The 22,329-nt window shown below is 48.1% G+C and overlaps 1 protein-coding gene across 1 annotated transcript in view; it reads left to right on the plus strand.

The window, feature by feature from the left end:
• Positions 1–22,329, plus strand: part of STAP1 (signal transducing adaptor family member 1) — a 146,439-nt gene that overhangs the window by 57,023 nt on the left and 67,087 nt on the right. The window contains exons 3-4 of the mRNA XM_088463303.1: positions 2,290–2,403; positions 4,480–4,536. Coding sequence (XP_088319429.1) covers positions 2,290–2,403; positions 4,480–4,536 — 171 coding nt within the window. The remainder of the gene's footprint in view (positions 1–2,289; positions 2,404–4,479; positions 4,537–22,329) is intronic.

Genomic DNA, 22,329 nt, shown 5'->3' on the forward strand with positions numbered 1-22,329 from the left:
TTTGCCTTATTACGAAATATGCATATAACAGCCATTTCACACAATTTAAGAACCCCAAATACTTTTATTAGGGCCACTAATACATTCCCATATCCTATATCACTTTGCCTTTTTTTAGGGTTCAGGCAGATTTCCCATTTTCACCTATACTTATCACGGGTAAAACCAGGAAGTTTCTTTGCATGAATGGCGCATCATGACTTTTGGAATTGAATTGAGTGAAAGAATGGGTGCGCGCATATACACCATCATGTGAAGGGCACCCTCAGTGTCAGGAGCCGAGTGCTGCACTTAATGCAACAGTGCAGCACCCGGCTCCTGTCAGTGAGGGGGTGTCTGCATCTTGGTGTCACCCCTCGGCGGGTGACACCCGGGTGTGCACCACCCTTGTGACGCCATTGGGTCGGGTGTCTGGCAGCATAGAAGGTGTGTCTGGCAGGATTGAGGACAGGTTAGGTATCTGGCAGTAATGAAGGGAACACATGAGAACACACAGTAAATTGATGCTTTATACCGCTACCTCTGTTTAATGAAAGTTTCAAACTTATGATTCTTTGTCAAACAGATACCAAGGGTGCAGTTTCCTGACACCCATAAGCGCATATGTTAAATATCCACAAGGGCCTCCCAGGATTACATCGGACCAAGGGACTCACGGCGGTCCAGATAACTGGTTACTTGGTTTATTCTCTGGTCTAATTGCTGTCTCATATACAGCTTCACTGATGCATTTCTACTCACTTTCTTCCAGTGAGTAGAAATGCGTCAGTGAAGCTGTATTTGAGACCCAAGGGGGATACATTTGTGTATTTTTAGTTACTTAGGTTTAGAGTGACTGAGACCGCTCTAGTATCCCTGTGCTGCATCAAAATCTTTTTTTGAAGCACTGATTATATTCAATCCATTGTCTTTATCATTCTAATGTGTACCCATCCTTAGAAAAGGAGCCTAATTATTGCTGATAAAGTTAGCTGAGGTAACCTTGATGTAATTCCTTGCAGACTTTTTGTGAGAAAAGATGCTCGGCGCTACCGAGTCACGCCACGGCATGGCGCGACTAAAAGGGCTGTTTATTGTGCAAGGAGGCTCGATGTATGTGGACCCATCTGTATTGTCTAGTGTGTACCCAGCTTATCTTTTATACCAAACCTAGTCAGTATAGGTTTGTTTTAGCCAGTAGCCATTGGATAAAAATAGATTACCAGTAAATCCTCTGGTATGCCATGTTTTAAATTGTATGAATTTCCATGCTTCAGTTGCACCGCTGCTGTCAGGGCAAATTGCTGCGCACAGTGAGAGATCGGAAGTTTGACCAGTAACCTGCAAGATCACAGACACCTCCTTTATAACTTTGTGAAACACAATTACTATAAACAACAGGAAAGAGCAATTTTTACAGTGATCAATGATCAGTGGGCAAAAAAATAACAACCAGTATAGTCATTTTAATTGCGGTAAACCACTTTAGTTTAAACCGAAGTGTATTAATATCAACTGCTGAACTGTATTTATTATTCTAGACATTATTTGTTATTTTAGTTATATGCCTACTCCAACCACAACATTAGAGTGTAAGGAATTGATCTGTGTCCTTCAAGCTTTTCTTAATGGATTATAATCTATATAAAATGAGAGTTTACAAATATTGCACGCCATACCCATTCCAGGGAATGGAGAAACAAAAGATGTAACCCCAAAATGTTATCACCAGAACTTTGGGCTGTTCCCCCATTAAATAAAATCTGCACAAAACTTCACAGCAGCTGTGCTCATTTGTGTGTAGAATAATCCTAGCTATACTCGTAAATCTAGTAAAGCCCCCTATACACTAGATGACAAATTAGGCTAATTCGACAATCCAGAGTCAGCGAATCGGTGAAATTCAACAGGTTGGATTTCAATGACTTGCCAAACTTGATCAAAATATGACCGTGATTAGCAAATCGGGGATTTCTAATACGTAGAATTTCACAGATTTCCAGGCGAATCATAGATGGCCGTCTGTTGGCATTTCCGACCGGCGTATCAGCGGTTTTGGTCCGATCAGTGAATCGACAGATTGCCCAGTAGATGTTTGGGGCCCTATAGATGCAATAAGTTAAGTATAAACAGCAAGTTTCCTACCTATAGCACTCACTCTGTCTTTTAGCAATTCTTGCTGTGTGGTAGACAGACACCATTCTTTTCTTGCTCCATATTCTCTAATCCACTAAATCCTGATTTATTAGAAAACTAGTTGCGTGAATAACTGATATTTTACATGTAACGGTGTTGCTTTGTTTTATTTAGTTCAATGATTCCATCGACCTGCAGAGTCTGGTGTCTGTTGCAGACGGGTATCCCACAGAGAGACAATGTGCAGAAGTTATACTGACCTTGGGGAACGAGGAAGTGATCATAAAGGTAAGTTTAATTACATAACTGCATATTTGGCAAATAAATACTTGTGTGTTTACTGATTTATACTGAAAAGAATACCTCTTTGTTTCTCTGCAGTGTCTCAAAACAATGGAATTGTTATTCATTGGCGTCATTATTTTGCTCAGCATTACGTTGCATTTTCAAGTCAGTCATGCCCTAAAATTTACATAAACATGATAAATCTAGTTACATTAAGAATAAACAGTTGATTGCAAAAGTTACCTGTATACGCTGTAGAATAGATGCTACTCTCAGGGATTAATTCAGGATTTCTACAGGTGGGATTTCCGAATGTTTGATTTAGAGATAAAGAAAAGCAGCTGCTATAAGCCCAAAACAGACACTTTTCTGTAGTTAAATTGTTTTAAGTACATAATACGGTTGAGTCCCAAAGTGTTGCTTATTCTTACACTCTTATCTAGTCTATATCTAGACGCCTGTCATTTTACCGACGCTGGGAGACCGGCGCCCGGCATACCGATCGAAGTGATGCCGGGCACCACTGCGGACAGGGGGGGTAATTCATACAGATTCCCAGGGGTCAGGCAAGCTGTATTCTCTGCAGCCAGGGATCCAAGAAGGAGTTGCTGGGAGTCGACAGCAGTGGCTGCAGTAATAATGACTGTGGCAAATCACTGTCCTTGCCCAGAAACTCCTTGTTGACACCTCACCAGCAGTGAAGAATCCAAATAATCCAGGGGTTTTGATCTACAATTCAGGGCAGCAGGAAATTAGAATAAATACTGCACAAAGTTACAATAACAGTCTATATTGCCCATACACATGCTTTGTGGTTGGCTGTAACTCTGCATCACAAAAGCAATTTAGATCATACATGCCTACCCTCCCGGTTTTTGCGGGAGGCTCCCGATTTTTCGGGTAGCCCCCCGCACCCCTGGAAGGGTAGACATTTCTCCCGCATTCTGCCCACTTCCTAGTGCTTCCTAGAGCTTAAGACATGATTCTGCATGAATCACAGCGTTTGGCCCCACCCCCTATGTAAATTTTACCCAATCGCAGCAATTTTACCGTGAGGGCCCCCTGCTGCTTCTCTTACCCGGGCTTTTCCCGGGAAGAGATTATTAAAGGTAGGCAAGTATGATTTAGATTGTGCAGGGGCTACTGACAGGACTGGAGGACACACAGACAAGACTGAGATATGAACACACAGACAGGACTGAGACAAAGACTCACCGATAGAACAGACAAAGGCACAATCAGGACTGAAAGAAAAACACTGACAAGGTTGGGAGACAGAGTCACAGGGTGGTATTCAATTGTTTACGCGTTCCGGATCTCCCGTCTAAAGTTACAGGAGATCGCGGGCCGCTATTCAATTGTTGCCATTTTTCCCGCTGATCCCGCCCCCAAAGTGGTCAGGTTTAGCCGCGTAAAGCAGCTACCCCCGACCAAAGTGCTGGGCGCGACCGCGAAAAGTGATGTTTGGGCTCCCAAACAGGTCATTTTTCACACATTTCAGCACGCACCCCACTGGGGCTGTGCGCTGAAATGGAGCACTGGCAGCTGATCGCGCCCGACAGGAGCAACAATTGTATAGCTCCGTCTGGAGCGAAGGGAGGTAGAAACAATTGAATACCGCCCACAGAATGGAAAGAGAGACGAAAAGAGTGCTGGGAGACAGAAATACAATACAAACAAATACACACTAACAAGACTAGAAGACAGGCTCACAGGTCAGACAGGTACACAGAGTGCTGGGAGATAGGGTCACAGGATAGATACACTGACACTGTACTGGGAGTCAGACTGACGGGTCAGACAAAGTTCACCCTCTTTCACCTGTGGATCAGGCACATAAAGATTCTCCTTCTCCCTGAGCTGTATGCTAGAGTCTCCAGATGATAAAGAGGAGACCCCCCCAACCCCAGTAAGGGTGCCCCTTCTGTACTTCTCAATCATTTATTATTAGAATTATGCTGTTTTAAATTGGAACTACTTTAAGCAATCATTAGCATAATATAATAAACTAAGGCATAGCAACACAAATAATAACAGGAAAACCACTTTTTTACATTTGTTTTATTTCTTATCTTACAGACTGAAACTGCAGAAGATGCTGAAGAGTGGAAGGGATTTATTCTGACTGTAGTTGAGGTACAGAAGAAAACAGATATAGCGCTCATTTTGCTAAAATTTGAATACTTACCTTACTTATTGCTACAATTCTTGCTTATTGATAGGTGTGGCTAGAGACCCAGCCCACATGGTCACGATGGTGGCCACAGCACTGAGGGGGTTAATTAATTGTGCTGCAGCTCCATTTTCATATGAATTATCGGCACCAGGCACCATGTAAATTAGTGTTCCCACTAGGTTGTTTTAGCGGGAGCCGCACACTGCCTGATTTTAAAGGAACAAAATGCACCCTGCCCTTGTGCCTTCCCCACCCGTGGGCAACAATGTCCGATGGGTGGGAAAAGTTGCGGTGACACAATGCGCATGCACCATAAGTGGAGAGCTTGGGGGAAGCCCCCTCCCCGGTTGGCCACCTTTTCACCTTCGGCGCGAGTATAGACTCACTGCCCACCCTCTTTTTTTTTTTTATTCAATTATTTTTCATTGAAATTTTAGATTATAGGCAAAAAAGAAATAAAATACAAAAAATAAACATAAACATGGCAGGGAATACACATACAATGCGGTACAACTGTTGTTGCATCAATACAGAGAGTGAGAATAACTTATTGAGTTAAACAGGATATACTCATGATCCCCTAACATAATTAAATAGTATACAAGAGCCCAAAGGCGCCACTTGGGATTACGAATCTTAATAGCAAAGGTAGTTACAGGAGGCAAAGCAAAATATTTGAACACACTTCCAATAAAATCCTAAACATACTACCCGTATATCGCATAAACAAATATCTGCCAAAACAGCAATCCAAAAAAGAACAAATACCCCCAAACCAAACCTCTCCATAACCCTCCACCCTGTATAATCAAACCCAACCTAGTTATACTTTGGATCCCCTAACACCCATCCTCCCCTAAACTATACTAATCTATCTACAAACCCCCAACACCCCCTAGACCCAAATAGTGGATAATAAATCTACATAGACAATGAGGGTAATAAAGGGAATGACCTAAGCTAGGCTAGACCCAGCTCTCCCACGTTATACAAAACTGGAGCTCCTCCCATAGATAATCATTGAAAATTTTACAGATATACATAAAACACAGCGAATATGAAATAAAATAAAGAGAAAAAAACAGGATATGCCGAATACACATCAAAAGTAACAATTAATAAGGGCTGATAATGGACTGCAAATCATTAGACATTAGTCTGGCCAGGCATCAGTTCCTTGAGAGGATGGAAATAAAGGAACAGTCCCGCCCCAGGTCGCTTGAGGGACCTGGGGCGGGACTAAAAAACTCTAAATAATATGAGATATGGTAAGAACTTACCCTTGTTATCTCTATTTCTACGAAGTCCATAAAGTCCATATCTCATATTTTCTACTTCAGGGTCCATAGGGTATCCACAGGATACCTTGGGGATGTCCCAAAGCAGTATCCTTTAAGGGTGGGGACGCTCCTGTGCTGAGAGGAGAATCCGCCGCCCGAAGGAAGCATCCTGAGAGGCAAAGGTGCCAAAAGCGTAAAACCTCACAAAGGTATGGACAGAAGACTACATAGCAGCCTTGCAGATCTGAACTGCAGAGGCACCACGTCTAGCTGCACACGAAGGACCCACAGACCTAGTGGAATGAGCCCTCACCAAGGAAGGAACTGGAAGACCTTCATGAAGATAAGCTTCTGAAATTGCCATACGAATCGAGCCTGCCAAAGTCTACTTTGAAGCAGGCCAACCCTTTTTATGGAAGCCATAGAGGACAAACAAGGCGTCCGACTTCCTAAAAGAAGAAGTGCGGTCAACATAAATTCTCAATGCCCGCACAACATCCCAAGTGGCGTCACCCACTGAAAGTCCAGGTGAATTGAAAGCCGGCACAACAATTTCTTCATTGATGTGAAAACTGGATACCACTTCGGGAAGGAATCCCGGACGAGTGCGAAGCACCGCCCTATTCCTTTGAAAAATCAGAAAAGGGGGTCTACAAGAGAGAACCCCTAAATCCGAAACCCTTCTGGCCAAGGCAATGGCCAGAAGGAATATGGTTTTAGCTGTAAGATATTTAATGTCCACTGAGTCCAGTGGTTCAAACGGCGGTCCCTGGAGAACTCTCAGGACCACAGCCCAATTCCAAGGCGCCACCGGTGGAACAAAAGGTGGCTGAATGCGCAGAACACCTCACATAAAGGTGTGCACATCAGAGAGCGCAGCAATCCTACTATGAAACCAGACTGACAGGGCAGACACCTGCACTTTCAGAGAAGCCAGGCGAAGCCCATGATCCAGTCCAGCCTGTAGGAAAGCCAACACCCTAGACAGGCGGAACTCCCTAAGGGAATACCCTCTAGGTCTACACCACCGGAAGTATGCCACACACGATGGTAGATTCTTGCCGAGGAAGGTTTACGAGCTCTTAGTATGGTTTGCACCAAGGAGCCAGAAAAACCCTCTGGACCTTAGCATGACCGTTTCAACAGCCACACCGAGTCAAGTCCTGTGAAGACAAGGACCCTGTGACAGCAGATTCGGTCGTAATGGTAACCTCAGAGGAACGTCTACTGACAGACTCTGGAGGTCGAAGAACCAGTGCCGTCTGGGCCACTTGGGAGCTATCAACATTAGCGTACCTCCTTCTTACTTTGAATTTCCGTATTACCCGCGGAAGAAGGGAAAACGGAGGGAAAAGGTAGGCAAACTGGAACGTCTACTGGACAGACAGGGCATACACCAGAGACGCCTTTTCGTCTCTTGTTCGAGACCCGTACATCGGCAACTTGTTGTTGTGCCGGGACGCCATGAGGTCTATCTCTGGAAGACCCCACTTGTCCACCAGACTCCGAAAGACGTCCTGGTGTAAAGACCAGTCTCCCGGTTCCTCCTTGCTGGTTTAAATAGGCCACCGTGGTGGCGTTGTCCGACGGGACCTGCACAGGGTGACCCTGGAGAACCGGCTGTGCCAGCTGGAGAGCTCTTGACTCCGCATGGAGCTCCAAAATGTTTATTGGAAGCTCCGCTACCGCCCGAGTCCACCTGCCCTGAAACAAGTGTGGACCCGTGACAGCTCCCCAGCCCCGGAGACTGGTGTCTATTGTTAACAGGACCCAGGTCGCCACCCAGAACGGGTGACCCTTGTTGAGGTGGGTCGTCTGCAAACACCAGGTTAGAGACAGGCGAACGTCCGGAGTGAGCCCCATCGTCTGGGACATGAGACACTGAGGCAATCTATTCCATCTGGACCGGATCAACAGCAGCAGAGGTTTGGAGTGAAATTGGACGTACTCCACCATGTCGAATACCGACACCATTGAGCCCAATAACCTCATTGCCAAGTGTATCGACACTCGACGACACTGCAGACAACTGCGCACCCTCAACTACAAAGCAAGGATCTTTTCCTCCGTCACAAAGATCCACTGCTGCCTGGAGTCCAATACGGCCCCGAGGTGCAGGATCCTCTGAGACGGGGTGAGAGTGGACCTCTGCCAGTTTGTCAACCAGCCGTGACGTTGCAGTACCGCAATCGTCAGATCCAGATGGTGTAAAAGAAGCTCTGGAGACCCCGCTAATAACAGGAGGTCGTCCAGATAAGGCAACAGTCGGACTCCCTGCGTCCGCAGAAGAGCCGCCATGACCTTGGTGAATACCCGTGGAGCAGTCACCAGGCCAAAAGGCAGTGCCCGGAACTGGAAATGTTCGTTGCAGATTGCCAATCTGAGGAACTGCTGATGGCGCAAAAGAATAGGGACATGCAGGTAAGCGTCCTGGATGTCCAATGACACCATGTAGTCCCCAGGTTCCAGTGCCAGAATAATGGACCACAGGTTCTCCATCCGAAAACAGAGGCACCCTCAAGGACTTGTTGAGGGCCTTTAGGTTTAGTATTGAACGGTAAGACCCATTGGGTTTCTGCACCAAAAATAGAATGGAATAGAAACCCAGGCCCCTCTGGGAAATTGGAACATGCACTGAAACTCCGGCCTGGAGCATAATGTGCAAAACCTTCCGCAGTTCCGAGGCTTTGCTCCGGTCTAGCGGAAGGCCTGTCCCGAAAAGAGAGGGCATCCTGAACCCAAGTGTCTGTCGTAGACCTTGACCAGCACTGGGCGAACTGAAGCAGGCGCCCCCCACTTTGGGGTCCCCCAAAAGGAGGCCTGGACCGTCAGGCCGCAGGTTTGTTATCTGACCTAAGAGCCGGACGTCTGGTACTCCAGACCTGTTTCTTGGGCTTGGACAATTTCTTGGTCCCAGCCTGCCGTGGAAAGAACTGTACTTTAGGCCTACCTTGGGCCCTGTGAGGCCGAAAGGACGACCCACCAGCACTAGAAGGAATCGTAGCAGACGGAAGACATGCAGATTTTGCTGCTGCCAACGTAACTACAATGTTGTCCAGATCTGGACCAAATAGTACCTGTCCAGACCTTCTAATCCCTTTTTGGAATCCGCGTCCACTTTCCAAGAACGCAACCATAAGGTGCGACGAGCAGCCACGGCTGCAGAGGAGATCCTAGAGGTGAGCATACAAATATCTAAGGCCACTTCATTAATGTAAGTGGCCGAGTCTCGGAGATTGCCCACCAACTCGGTCTGTTCAGCCGAGCAGTCAGAGTCCAAAGACGCCTCCAAATTATCCGCCCAGCGCTCCATAGCTCTGGCTACCCAACACATGGCCAGAGCCGGTCTGGATGCTTCCCTGCAAGGGAATAAACGGATTTGAGGCAGATCTCCACCTTGCGGTCAGTGACATCCTTCAAGGATGACATCGAAGGCATAGGCAACGTGGCACTTTTGACTAGGTGTGTGACATGTGAATCCACTTGCGTAGGGGATTCCCACTTAGAAAAATTGACCGCAAACGCATAAGCCACGGCTAAGCGCCTCTGGGGCTGAAACCGTTTACCTGGATTTTTCCACGCCTCCTCTAAATGATCCACTAATTGATCAGAAAGAGGGAACACCGTAGCCTCACCCTTAATATCCTTAAAAAGGCATATATGAATGTGGCCACCAAAGGATCAATATCCTCAATAACTAAACCCGAGCGGACCGCTCGAATAAGACCAGGGATATACACCTTGGACTTAGCGTCCGGCTCTATGGTACGGAGAGGTTCTTGGTCAGATAGATCCAGAATCTCCCCATCATCTGACGTCTCATCGTCATCCCCATAAGGAGCAGATAAAGACGCCACCGGCCGTATGAGGCCGCAACACAGACTCCCCCTGTAAAACATCGGACAAATGCTGAACCGATGTAGTCAGAGTATTAACCCACGCAGGCTCCGGAGAAACCTGGGAAGGGACAGGGAGACTGTGGGGTACCATCAATTGTCTCGGGAACTCCCGCATGGGTGACGACACCACTGACTGCTGGGACAAACCCGTCTGGGTAAACGCAGGTGGCGGAGCTAGCTGGCCCACAAGGGTTGTAAGCGCCTTAGCGAAACAAGCCCAGGGAGGTTCCTGTACCGGGACCATAATCGGCCGTGACAATGCCAGGCACTGGGGACATAACCCCTCCGCGTTACCCTCCCCCTCCGCTATTGGTACCTTACATGTAGTACACATGAGCTGGAGAGGAAAGTCAGTCTCAGACATGATGGTAAGTATGTGACACTCACACCTATACGTATTGGTATAGTGTGAATAACACCCTGCACACCGCGCGGGCTTTGAGCAGAGCAAGATCAGGGACAGTAATAAAGCTGACAGTAGAAAGTGAAAGTACAGACAGCAGGCTAGCAGTTCAGTCACATACAATGCAGAAGAAACAAATCCCTGCACTATTAGCGCTGGTTCTCAACTACTCAGACCCTCAGGCTGGTAGGACTCAGCGCTGCATACACTGACCTGTGACAAACAGAGGAGAGGTATGCTGGGGGACCCAGACCGCAATGCCACCGCTCACAGGCTTCCAGCAGCGTTCACCATGCTTTAAAGATGGCCACCGAGGAGCAGAGGATGAAGGAGGCCGGCCTGGGGAGGACAGCTGACACACTGTGGCCAATCAGGCAGAGCAGAGAGACTGTGTGCAGCAGGGGAGGCACCGGCTGTGAGACAGGGAAAGCGCGCTCCCCTGGCATGTATTTAACCCCTGGGACGCCGCAGCGCATGCCGCTCAGCAGCGGCCCGCTGTCCCAGGGGGTAGTGGAAGCGCAGGTTGGTCGCCTGGCTCCACGCTGCAGCCAGTCCCCAGGGAGCCCCCTGCCTGGGGACTCAGGACCATGTGACCAGCGGGGACCCACCACGGGACCCCGCTGCTTACCTGCTATCCCCTTGGATCCGGCCATGGTCCAAAACATCTGGGGACACCGCTAGCCGTGACCCCAGATGTCTACCAGCATCCCCGGATCAGTACCGGCGTTCTGGTACCGGCGGGGTGTAGGGGAGACGGCATGGACGTCAGTACTGACTGTCCATGCTGTACTCCCAGATGTGCAGCTAGCGCTGCCTTTAAAAGAAACTTCAGGGGCTCTTCACAGCCCCCCTCTGCACAGTGCCTCCGACTCCGGCCAGGCACCGACGAAACTGAGATGCCTTGGCCCGGGGGCGGGGTATAGGAGAGGGACCCAGATGCATCCTGGGAGGCTGAAAACTTTAACTCTGTGGTGCCTGTACCACCAAGGTATCCTGTGGATACCCTATGGACCCTGAAGAGGCTGAAAACTTTAACTCTGTGGTGCCTATACCCCAAGGTATCCTGTGGATACCCTATGGACCCTGAAGTAGAAATACTTAAAGAATAGATCCCGTATTTTCGGGGCACCAAATAGGATTATGGAAGGAATCTTTCCAAGAACCACATCCACACCAAACAAGTCCAGGGTGCAGGTGGTCATATCCACTGTGAGAACTGTAAATTCAGACATCAGGTGAGTATCCAGCTTAACCCCTTCACAAAACTTCTGAGGTGTACAGCAGGAAGAAACGACATCCATTGACATAGTATCAAACTTACTGAGAAGTCTCTGTGTAGAGGCATTGATAGCCTGAAGGATTGATTGTAGAGAATTAGACATGGCTGATAGAAATAGCCACAGCAATTATAGAATCTCTGTAGCCAGAGCTGGCAAACGAACAGCGGTAATTGTCCCAGTGCAGTAGTTTCAACACAACAGAGAGATTGTGAGTAATCCCCTGTTGCAATATGACGGCAGCTAGCACACCGCCAGAGCACGACAGCAGTGACAGGCAATCACCAGCAGGGACAAGATGGCAGCCGCCGATCCTCAACACGTCCCACACCACCAGGACTGGCCTAGAAAAATCTGAGGACAACGGGCAGCAGTCGGCACAGCCGGGCCACCGGAGGTCACTGCCAGGGATTAGAAGAGAGCCGCACAGCACGGGAGATCAGCCGCCAGAGCCAAGAACGTGGGACCCAGCCACGAATATCAGCAGGCAACGGTAAGTAGGTACTGGAGAATTAGCCCTTCAGTACACCTCAGGAGATGCAGGAAAGTGTACCTCACTGCTGACAGGAGGCTTTAACAGGATAAAAGCGGGAAAGCTGGCAAACACGTCCTATGCCATGCTACTCCAGGCCATGCCCCCTTCATCCCTGCTCACCTCCTTAGTTTTGGTCAAGCATGTGCTGCAGTGCCGAGCTAAGTTCCTGAAGCTGTGAAGCTAGGTATATTAACCCCCTGTGCTGTGCGTCTGGGGCTAGCATATATAAAATGTGAAGGAATGTGTGTGCGTATATGTTTTAAAATATAAACAGATGCATTTAAGCAAGGCCGGATTATAGGTAGGGTGGTTGTGCAGGGGCCCCCACACATTGGGGGCCCCCCACTTTCCTGCAAGCAGTAGCCGGGACCTGGCCACCTCCCACCTCTCAATAGCATCAGACAGCACATGTCACTTACTGTCACTGATGTTCTTGTCCTGACTATGAAAGCCCCACCCCCTTTGCTGAACTAATGCCGTGATTCACGGGTATATGGGTAGGGGGCAGGGCCTAATGCTGTGAATTACCTGCCCCCATTAGAAAGCTGGTGCTGTAACAGGACAGGTACAGGTAGTGTGTGTGTCTCTTCTTCCCTCTATCAATCTCTCTCTCTCTTCCTCACTCTGGGCCTAATTCAGACGCGCTCGCGAGCGCAGGATGCTCGCAAGCGGGTCGATGGTGCCGTAATGCGCATGCGCACGACGGAGGGAGCTCCGTCGTGCGAATGCGCGAGACCCGCATAGCGACAGCCAAGCTGTCGCTATGGGTCTCGCACCAAAGGGGGCGTGCTGTCGATTGTGACTGACAGCACGCCCCCTTTGATGGGCGTGCCGGGGGCGTGGATGCCAGATGGAGGCGTTCCCGTGGGAACACCTACCGTCTGGGTCCGGCCCCACTGACATCACTAGTGATGTCAGTGGGAGTGATTTGGGCTCTGATAGTGCCAAAATCACTCCAGGGCTTGCGGCAGCGAGACCCTACCGCAGGGTCTCGTCGCAAGCCCGATGGTCACGATGGTCTTGACCATCGCGACCATCATCATGGACGCTCGCTATAGCTGTGGGTGGTGACCCACAGCTATGCGAGCGTCCATGAGGCCGCTCCAAGTTGAGGTAGGAGGGCCCTGATTCAGAGCGAGCGCTCTGGTCAGAGCATCCGGCTCTGAATCAGGCCCTCTCTCCCCTTCTCCTTCTCTCTCTGTCATCTCCTCCCGTCCTCCCTCTCTTCACTCTCCCTCTCTCTACCCTCCATCTCTGTCTCACTCCCTCTCCCTCCCACTCAATCCCTTTCCCCCCCCTCTCCCTTCCTCTGTCTCTCTCTATATATCCCCTCTTTCTCCCTCCCTCTTCTCTCTCACTCTTCTGTCTCCCATCCCTCTCTCCCTCTCTCTCTGTCCCCTGATCCCTCCCTCACTCTTCCCCTCCCTCTCTCTCCCTTTCTCTGGGGTCTATTAATGTAGATCTTGAGATATGAATTGATACTTTTCACTGTATATCGCATTGGTTCAGTACGATATATCACTGAGTTAAGTAGCAATTCATAAATACTCACCTTTCTGGAAAAGCAATGTGGAATCCAGGGGATTGACAATCCAGTGTTCAGCTGCCGTCCTTAGAGACAGCAGTGTTGAATCCAGGCTCTCTTGTGCACATGCGCTGGCAGCACAGCTGAGCAAGTTGGGGGCAGCGGGGAGACAGCAAAGCAAAGAAATGACACCGGCCGATTGGGGGGCTGACGAAGTCGAGGGCAGCGTGAAGTAAATATTCTGAAGTGACCCCGCATATGCCCTTAGTGTCTAACCCTCCCACCAACCCCACTACTTACCTTCGGTATCTTGGCGGTCGGGATACCGGAGTCAGAATTTCAGCGCCGGTAATATGAGCGTCAGCATCCCGACCAGCGGGATGCCGAACGCATCCCCTATCTTTATCTAATCTATCTATCGCATATCTATCTATCGCATATCTATCTATCTATCTTGTCTATCTATATTCCACCCACTCAAAATCCTGCGTTTGTCCCTGGCAGTGTACTAGATTCATGACCGCAATGCTGTCGGGAGTCGCTTCCCAGCAGCGTTCGCAGACATGATGTATTGCCTTGGCTGCCACCTTGCCGATCAGTGGAGAGTCCAGAGACAAGGTAAGGGGCATAGTAGACAATGCCTGAGGCCATGGCAATTTTATTGAGGGGCCCCCACAACTTAGTTGCCCCGTGGCCCCCAGAAGCCTTAATTCGGCCCTGCATTTAAGTTAATATGCAGCTCTACAGCCAGGACTGCAGAGCTATGTTAGCAAAGATCAGCAGTCTGCAGATGTAAATGTTTTAATGTATTTTAACATGTTATATTTAATGCGCTGTGGGGACAACTTTCGGTACTTGTGTACGTAAAGTACACAAGTACCATTTAAAACATTCTTTGGGTTCTCTCTGCAATGAGTCTGTAAAGCACACAAGTACCTGTATTTATTTATATCTTATGAGATAGTTGTCTGGCTGGTATACAAGTCCTAGAGGTATATGGGGGAGGATTACAACATGCTGTATTGTGTCCTCTGACTATATAGAGGGCTGATGTGGCTCTGTAGTGTGTGTATCCTCTGACTCTTAGACAGGACTATACTTCTGAAGAAAATCTGTATGGTGTGGAGTAATTGTCTTTTTAAAGACATTTGAGCAATAAACATCTTGCCTTAAGGAGGCACTTCTGCTTGTATCCTGTGACCACCAGAATCCGTTCTCTAGCTGTTCTGGATTGAGCTCAGTGTCCCCTTCGCCAGCTACCCTGCAGAATGATCCAAAGTAAGGGACCTGTGGGAATTAGCCGACATTACCCAGGAAGTGTTGCAGCAGCGCCAACACATTCCCAGAAGTAAGCAGTTTTAGGTACCCGTGAAGCCTGGTGGTGGCAGTGAAGTAGCCGACTTCTATGTAGTGGGAGGAGTCAGTAGCAGGTGGGTCCTGATGGTGAGAGGGAATCCTTAGCAGTGTATTTGTATAAGACTCCTATAGCTATGCTACAGATGTCTTATACCTATAACAGCTGCCTGTTGTTCCCTTAGAGTACTATACACTCAACGGTACTTAGGATGCCACCAGGTCGTAAACTCAGGACAGTAGGGACTTATACAATACTCTACAACCCCTAAGCAAGACTTGATTATATATAATAGCAGATGGTAAATAAACACTGAGAATGGTAGATGCAGCTTGCAATAATAACCACGGCAAAGATGTCACTGGATTGCAGGTGCAATAGTAATAAATAATATAGCAGAGATGGTAACACACTTTAGCAGTATAAAACAACTTGCAGATGGTACTGAATTGCAGGTGTGACTCAATATAATAGCAGAGATAGTAATACACTTTGAGCAGGAAACAACAGCTTGCAGATGGTACTTGCATTTAAAGAAATGCTGAGGCTGTAAATATGTAATGGCTCACGGGTAGAACAAGATACTGGTTCCAAACAGACTGGATGGCTCCAATACACAGACCAAGTAAGGCAAATGCAGGAAACTCACTAGGATAAGGAAATCAGGATCAGACCAGAGGCTTTCACAGGAATCCAAAACTATCACCGGCAAGTTGTGCAGGGCTGGAAACTCTTTTAACAAAGCTCTGCACCAATGGCTGGTTAGTATCATGTCTAGCCCCCTATTAATTAATTGCGTGCATCCCGGCTAGTTGTCCCAGCCAAGACCATCATGCAGTGTGGGCGCCCAGGGTCCCCTGGTTGCATAGCAACCAGCGGGACCGTCGGCCCTAGTGGCTACTGAGATTCGGTGTCCTGGCTGCCTAACAACAACCACCCTCTATTCCATGTCAGTGAATTAAATCTGTGATTGCCTGGTGGAGCGAGGGCATCTGATCAAAATAGGTAATTGAGGTATTCTAACCACCAGCTCTACTTAGAGTTCAAGATACTGTATAATGGTTCTTATTTACCTGTGTTTGGTAAGGAGGGGTTATGGGGGCAGTGGAATAGGTAGCGGTCAGTATGCAAGGGTCAGGGAGGTAGTGCAGAGAGATAGTGTTTGAGTGTTTGGTAAGGAGGGATCAGGAGGGTAGTGCAGACAAGTTGTGGTGAGTATGGGGGAGTCAGGGTGGTAGTGTTGAGCATGGAGGTTGCAATGCTGGTCAGTTGTGGGTAAATGAGACCACTACACATGTACTAACATATTCGGTCAGGTCTAACCTTGATGCAGCTTTTCCCTTCCTTACGCCTCTTATCTTGCTTCAGGCTCTTCTTCTGGCTCTGGCTCCTCCCGCCTGCCTGATGTCCGCACTGGTGGGACCAGCAGAGCCGTAACTAGACATTTTAACGTCCTGGATAGGATAGACCATCAGTATCCCCCCTCAACTTTTTTATGTGCCATACTCTCCACTCCACATAACTATATTTTCTTTCTATTGATTTTGTGCGATATTTTTCTCCTCCACCCTTCCTTCATATATATTCTCTACCCCACCCCAACTTTTATAATATATTATGGTATATATTTCCATTACACAAAATTGCTGTAGTTTTCAAAGTGAGCTCAATGTTCAACTACTATACACAGCCTTATCAAGTGCACTGTGTATGTCCTGCGTGAGCACACTCCTGAAAGATCAGATAAAACTTTTTACAATTATCTTCCTCGGCTAGTGATTTATTCTTAATACTATGACAAGTAAGTTACAGGAGAAGTAGTATAAATAGGCACTGAGGATGGAACCTGCACACATAATACTATGGCAGGTAAGTTACAGGAGAAGTAGTATAAATAGGCACTGAGGATGGAACCTGCACACATAATACTATGGCAGGTAAGTTACAGGAGAAGTAGTATAAATAGGCACTGAGGATGGAACCTGCACACATAATACTATGGCAGGTAAGTTACAGGAGAAGTAGTATAAATAGGCACCGAGGATGGAACCTGCACACATAATAAATGAAGAACTTCCTATAGTAGCTATGAATAAATGTACAAAACTACACTGCTGATGCCCCCCACCCCCGATATTGACCCATCCCCATCACTTCTATTACACATTATACCACACTATAGTGTCCGCACATTATGCCATACTGTAGTGCCCCCACATTATACCACACTGTAGTGCCCACACATTATATTACACTGTAATGCCCTCCACATTATGCCATACTGTAGTGCCCCCCACATTATAACTTACAGTAGTGCCCACACATTATACCACACTGTACTGCATCCACATTATACCAAACTGTCGTGCATCCATATTATACCACACTGTAGTGCAACTAAATTATGCCACACTGTAGTGCCCACACATTATGCCACACTGTCGTGCCCACACATTATACCACACTGTCGTGCCCACACATTATACCACACTGTTGTGCCCACACATTATGCCACAGAGGCGGATTTGCAACAAGGCAACATTAGCAGCTGCTTAGGGCCAGGTGGGTCCCAAGGGCCTCGTGGTCGGGCCTCGCAAAACTAGATGCCAGGAATCCATTCCTGTGTAAACATTTCCTGGAGGAGCACAGCGCGCACCATGTGACGTCATGATGCACTGCAGTCTGCAGTGTATTAGAGGGAGAGGGAGGGGTAAGGGAGGGGAGTGGCTGCCCAGCTCCAGCTGGCCCCAGCCAGCCCCACTGGGGAACCCTGCACCTGCCTGCCACCAGAGCCAGATTGGGGGTGGGCACAGGGGTGAGGAGGAGGTGGGAATAGTTGGGAGAGCAGTAGGTCCCAGCCCTGCTGCTGAGGGGAGCCAGTAAGAGGAGAGAGGCTGCCTGCACATGGTGACAGTGCCCACCAGTGTGCTGCCAGGCTGGGGAGCAGACATACAAAGTAGATGCCCAGCTGGAAGGGGGGAGCGTGGGCTGGTTGATGTTTCCAGTACTCACCTGCTACAGTCCGCGGGGGGGAGGGGGGGTCTCTTCTCGTGCTGTGTGACTGTATAATAAATGAATAAGTCTGTGTCAGTAAGTGTGTGTGTCCGTAAGTGGTGTCAGTGTCAGTAAGTGTGTGTGGGTCAGTAAGTGGTATCTGTGTCAGTATGTGTTAGTGTCAGTAAGTTTTGTGTTTGTCAGTAAAGGGTATCTGTGTCAGTATGGGGTATCTATCAGTATGTATGTATAATAATGTGCCAATAAGTGGTGGCAGTAAGGTGAATCTTTCAGTATGTGGTATCTGTGTCAATAAGTGTTTGTGTAAGTAAGTGGTATCTGTCAGTGAGTGCTGTCTGCGTTAGTAAGGGTGTCTGTGTCACTAAGTGGTGTCTTTATCAATAAGCGGTATTTGTGTCATTAGGTGTGTTTGTTTAGGTGTGTCTGTGTCACTAAGTGGTGTCTATCAATAAGCGGTATTTGTGTCAGTAAGTGTGTTTGTGTCAGAAGAGGTGTCTGTTTAGGTGTGTCTGTTAGTAAGTGGTGTCTGTGTCACCCCAGATAGCAGTAAATCCCATGGATTCAGGTAAATCAACAATAAAATCCATGGATAAATGTGTCCATGGTTTAATGGGGATAGGTAACAGAGTCAGTGGACCTACATGTTGACCTCTTGGGACTTTCACTCCACCACAATCCAGACAAGCCTGAACAAATTCCCTAATATTTTTCATAGAAGGCCACCAGACATACCTAGATAACAATTTTTTCCCTATAGATTGTAAGCTTGTGAGCAGGGCCCTCTTACCCTTATGTATGTCATGTATGTATGTAGGTCTTTTACAACCCAGTATAATGTTAATGTTGATTCAAATTGTAAAGCCCAACGGAATTTGCTGCGTTATATAGGAAACTGTTAATAAATAAATAATAATAGATAAGATCTTACAGATCCCAGGGTGTCCTTAAACCTTACTACAATGCAGTGGCGTAACTAGGACAGGGCGAGCAGGGTGCGTGCTCTGGGAGCCGTGGGACCGGTGGTGCCACTGGCCACGGTACCGGCCCGTCCTAGTTAGCCAGTGTAGCGTCGACTGCAGTGAGTGCGGTCAGCGCTACACATTTACACAGGACCGGCGCTAGGCTTCAAGTGCCGGTCCTGTGCTACACAGCTGAGCCCTTCCCTCCCCCTGAGCGCTTGCCCAATAGCGCCAGGAGGAAGGTGGCAGGCGGGCTCATGCTGTGCATAACACACACATCGCCGCCAGCGGCGATGTGTGTGTGTTAACCAGCAGCCAATGAGAGTCAGGGGACTCTCATTGGCTGCTACTGCACACACATCACCACCGAGCGGCAGCGATGTGTGTGTGAATCAGCAGCCAATGAGAGTCTATCTGACTCTCATTGGCTGCTGCACACACATCACCAGCGCTGGCGGCGATGTGTGTGTTAAACAGCAGCAAATGAGAGTCAGATAGACTCTCATTGACTGCTGCAGCCGCAGCGCCCACTACAAGAGCCAGCTCCCTTCCGGCTCCTGCAGTGGGTAATGGGAGAGATGTCATGACATCATGACGTCTCTCCCATAATGCAGAGCGTGCCAGCCCGGGAGGACTGACGTGCGGACGACGGCGGCGGCGGCAGCGTGGATTCAGGTAAGAATTCTTCTTTATTTATTGTTTAATTTCTGTGTGTATTTATCGGGAGCGGGAGGGGGGGGATACTACTGGTAACTGGGGGCACTACATTGTGGGGATACTGCTGGGGGCACTGCATTGGGGGGGGACCACTACTGGGGACTACTACAGGGGGGCATACTGCTGGGGGCACTGCATTGGGGGGGACCACTACTGGGAACTACTACAGGGGGGGGATACTGCTGGGGGCACTGCATTGGGGAGGGGGACCACTACTGGGGACTACTACAGGGGGGATACTGTTGGGGGCACTGCATTGAGGGGGGCCACTACTGGGGACTACTACTGGGGGCACTGCATTGGTGGGGGGGAGCCACTACTGGGGACTACTACATCAAGGGGGATTCCTACTGGGGCACTCTATAAGGGGCTTACTACTGTGGGCACTGCACAGGGGGGACCACTACTGGGGGCACTGTAAAGGGAGATCCACTACAGGGGGCACTGTAAAGGGAGATCCACTACAGGGGGCACTGTAAAGGGAGATCCACTACAGGGGGCACTGTAAAGGGAGATCCACTACAGGGGGCACTGTAAAGGGAGATCCACTACAGGGGGCACTGTAAAGGGAGATCCACTACAGGGGGCACTGTAAAGGGAGATCCACTACAGGGGGCACTGTAAAGGGAGATCCACTACAGGGGGAACTGCATAGGGGGGATAACTACTGGGGGCCTGCATAAGGGGCACTACTGGGGGCCTGCATAAGTGGGATCACTACTGGGGGCACTGTATATGGGGATCACTACTGGGGGACTGCATATGGGGGATCACTACGGGGGCGCTGTATAAGGGGAACTAAAGGCGGGCTGCATAAGGGGGACTACTACAGGGGAAACTGTAAGGGGCACTGCATATGGGGGATCATTACTGGGGGCCTGTATAAGGGGAACTAATTGGGGTCTGCATAAGGGGGACCACTACTGGGGGTACTGTATAAGGGGCACTACTGGGGGCCTGCATAAGAGGCACTACTGGGGGCCTGCATAAGAGGGACCACTACTGGGGGCATTGTATACTGGGGGTACTATATATGGGGCACTACTGCGGGCCTGCATAAGGGGGACCACTACTAGGGGCACTGCATAATGGGGACTGTATAAGGGGCACTGCATTAAGGTGCAAATGGAAAGAAATGTTCCCAGTGACAAGAAAGGGGTGTGTCATGCTGACATGCCCCATTTTTCAGTGGCCACGCCCCTTGTGCCAACGCTCAATTTTTGGCGTGCGCACATAGGGGGGGGGGGGGACTCCTTTTTAAAATTTGCCCTAGGCTCCAAATACCCTAGTTGCACCACTGCTACAATGTACCTCCTGTAAAACTCTCTCAGCAAGGAGTCGGGAACAAACAAACTATTGGCCAGTAACTCAAGGGGCACCTGACTCTGTAATGACCTCAACTTTTGATCTAACTCCCAAACCCAGAACAATTCTTTCAAGCGAAATAATGGCAATCTTTGGAACAACCTGAGAATGAGTATGCAAAAAGATTCCAGACAGCGCATCAGCCTTCAAATTCTTAGAACCTGGCCAAAATTAAATGGTAAAATTAAATCTGGAAAAAAAAGTGCCCACATAGCCTGTCTGAAATTCAACCTCTTGGCATCCTGAATAGAAAGCAAATTCGTATGATCGGTATAAATATCAATCTTATATTTTGCTCCTTCCAACCAATGTCTCTACTCCTCCAGATCCCATTTTATGGCCAAGAGCTCACGATTAGGAACATTATATTTGAGCTCGGGTCCAGAAAATTTCCTAGAGAATAATACACACGGATGCAACTTCTTGTTCTCCTCCCTGACTTGAGACAACACTGCACCCACCCCCACCTCAGAGGCATCAACCTCCACAATAAAGGGAGCATCTAAAATAGGATGAATTAACACTGGATCAGTCATGAAAACCTTCTTAGAGAAATAAAAGCTAACTCTGACTCCCAGAATCCCAATCGGAAATATCAGTCTCCTTTTTAGTCTTATTCTTGAGAGGAGCCACCACTACAGAAAACCCCTTAATGAGTCTCCTATAATAATTGGCAAATCTTAAAAATCTTTGAAATGCCTTAATATTAAGGGGTTTGTCCCAATCCTCAATGGCCCGGATTTTATCAGGATCCATAGCAAAACATTGCCCCGAAATAACATACCCCAGAAATGACACCTGCGACTGTTCAAATTCACATTTTTCAGTTTTAGCATAATGGCATGACTAATGACTCATAATGACCAGAATAAGTGACTAATGCTGTTTTCCATTCGTCGCCCTCACAAATGTAAATCAAATTATATGCACCTCTACGGTCAATTTTAGTAAAAATGGAGGAACCTTTAAGTTGATCAAATAATTATTGAATAAGGGACAAAGGGTAACTGTTTTTGACTGAGATCTTATTCAAGCCTCTGTAATCCATAGAGGGTCTCAACCCACTATCTGTTTTAGAAACAAAAAAAAGACCAGCCCTTAAATGTGACCTGGATGGTCTAATAAAACCCTTCTCCAAGTTTTCCTTAACAAAGTCCTCAACAGCCATTCTTTCAGGAACTGTTAAATTAAACAACCACCCCTTGGGTAATCGACTACGAGGAATAAGTTCAATACTGCAATCATAGGGGTGATGTGGGGGTAAAACCTCAGCAGCCATTTTTATTGAACACATCCTCAAAATCATGATAAGTACTGTGCAACCCAGTCAGATTGGAGGAGACAACCCTAACTGAGAAGGCAATTCAGCACTTTCTGCATTTCTCACTCCACTCAGTAATCTGACCAATCTTTAAATGAATAAC

The sequence above is a fragment of the Taudactylus pleione genome, unplaced genomic scaffold, assembly GCF_031769625.1.
Source record: "Taudactylus pleione unplaced genomic scaffold, aTauple2 ptg001339l, whole genome shotgun sequence".
In the NCBI taxonomy this organism is placed as follows: Eukaryota; Metazoa; Chordata; class Amphibia; order Anura; family Myobatrachidae; genus Taudactylus; species Taudactylus pleione.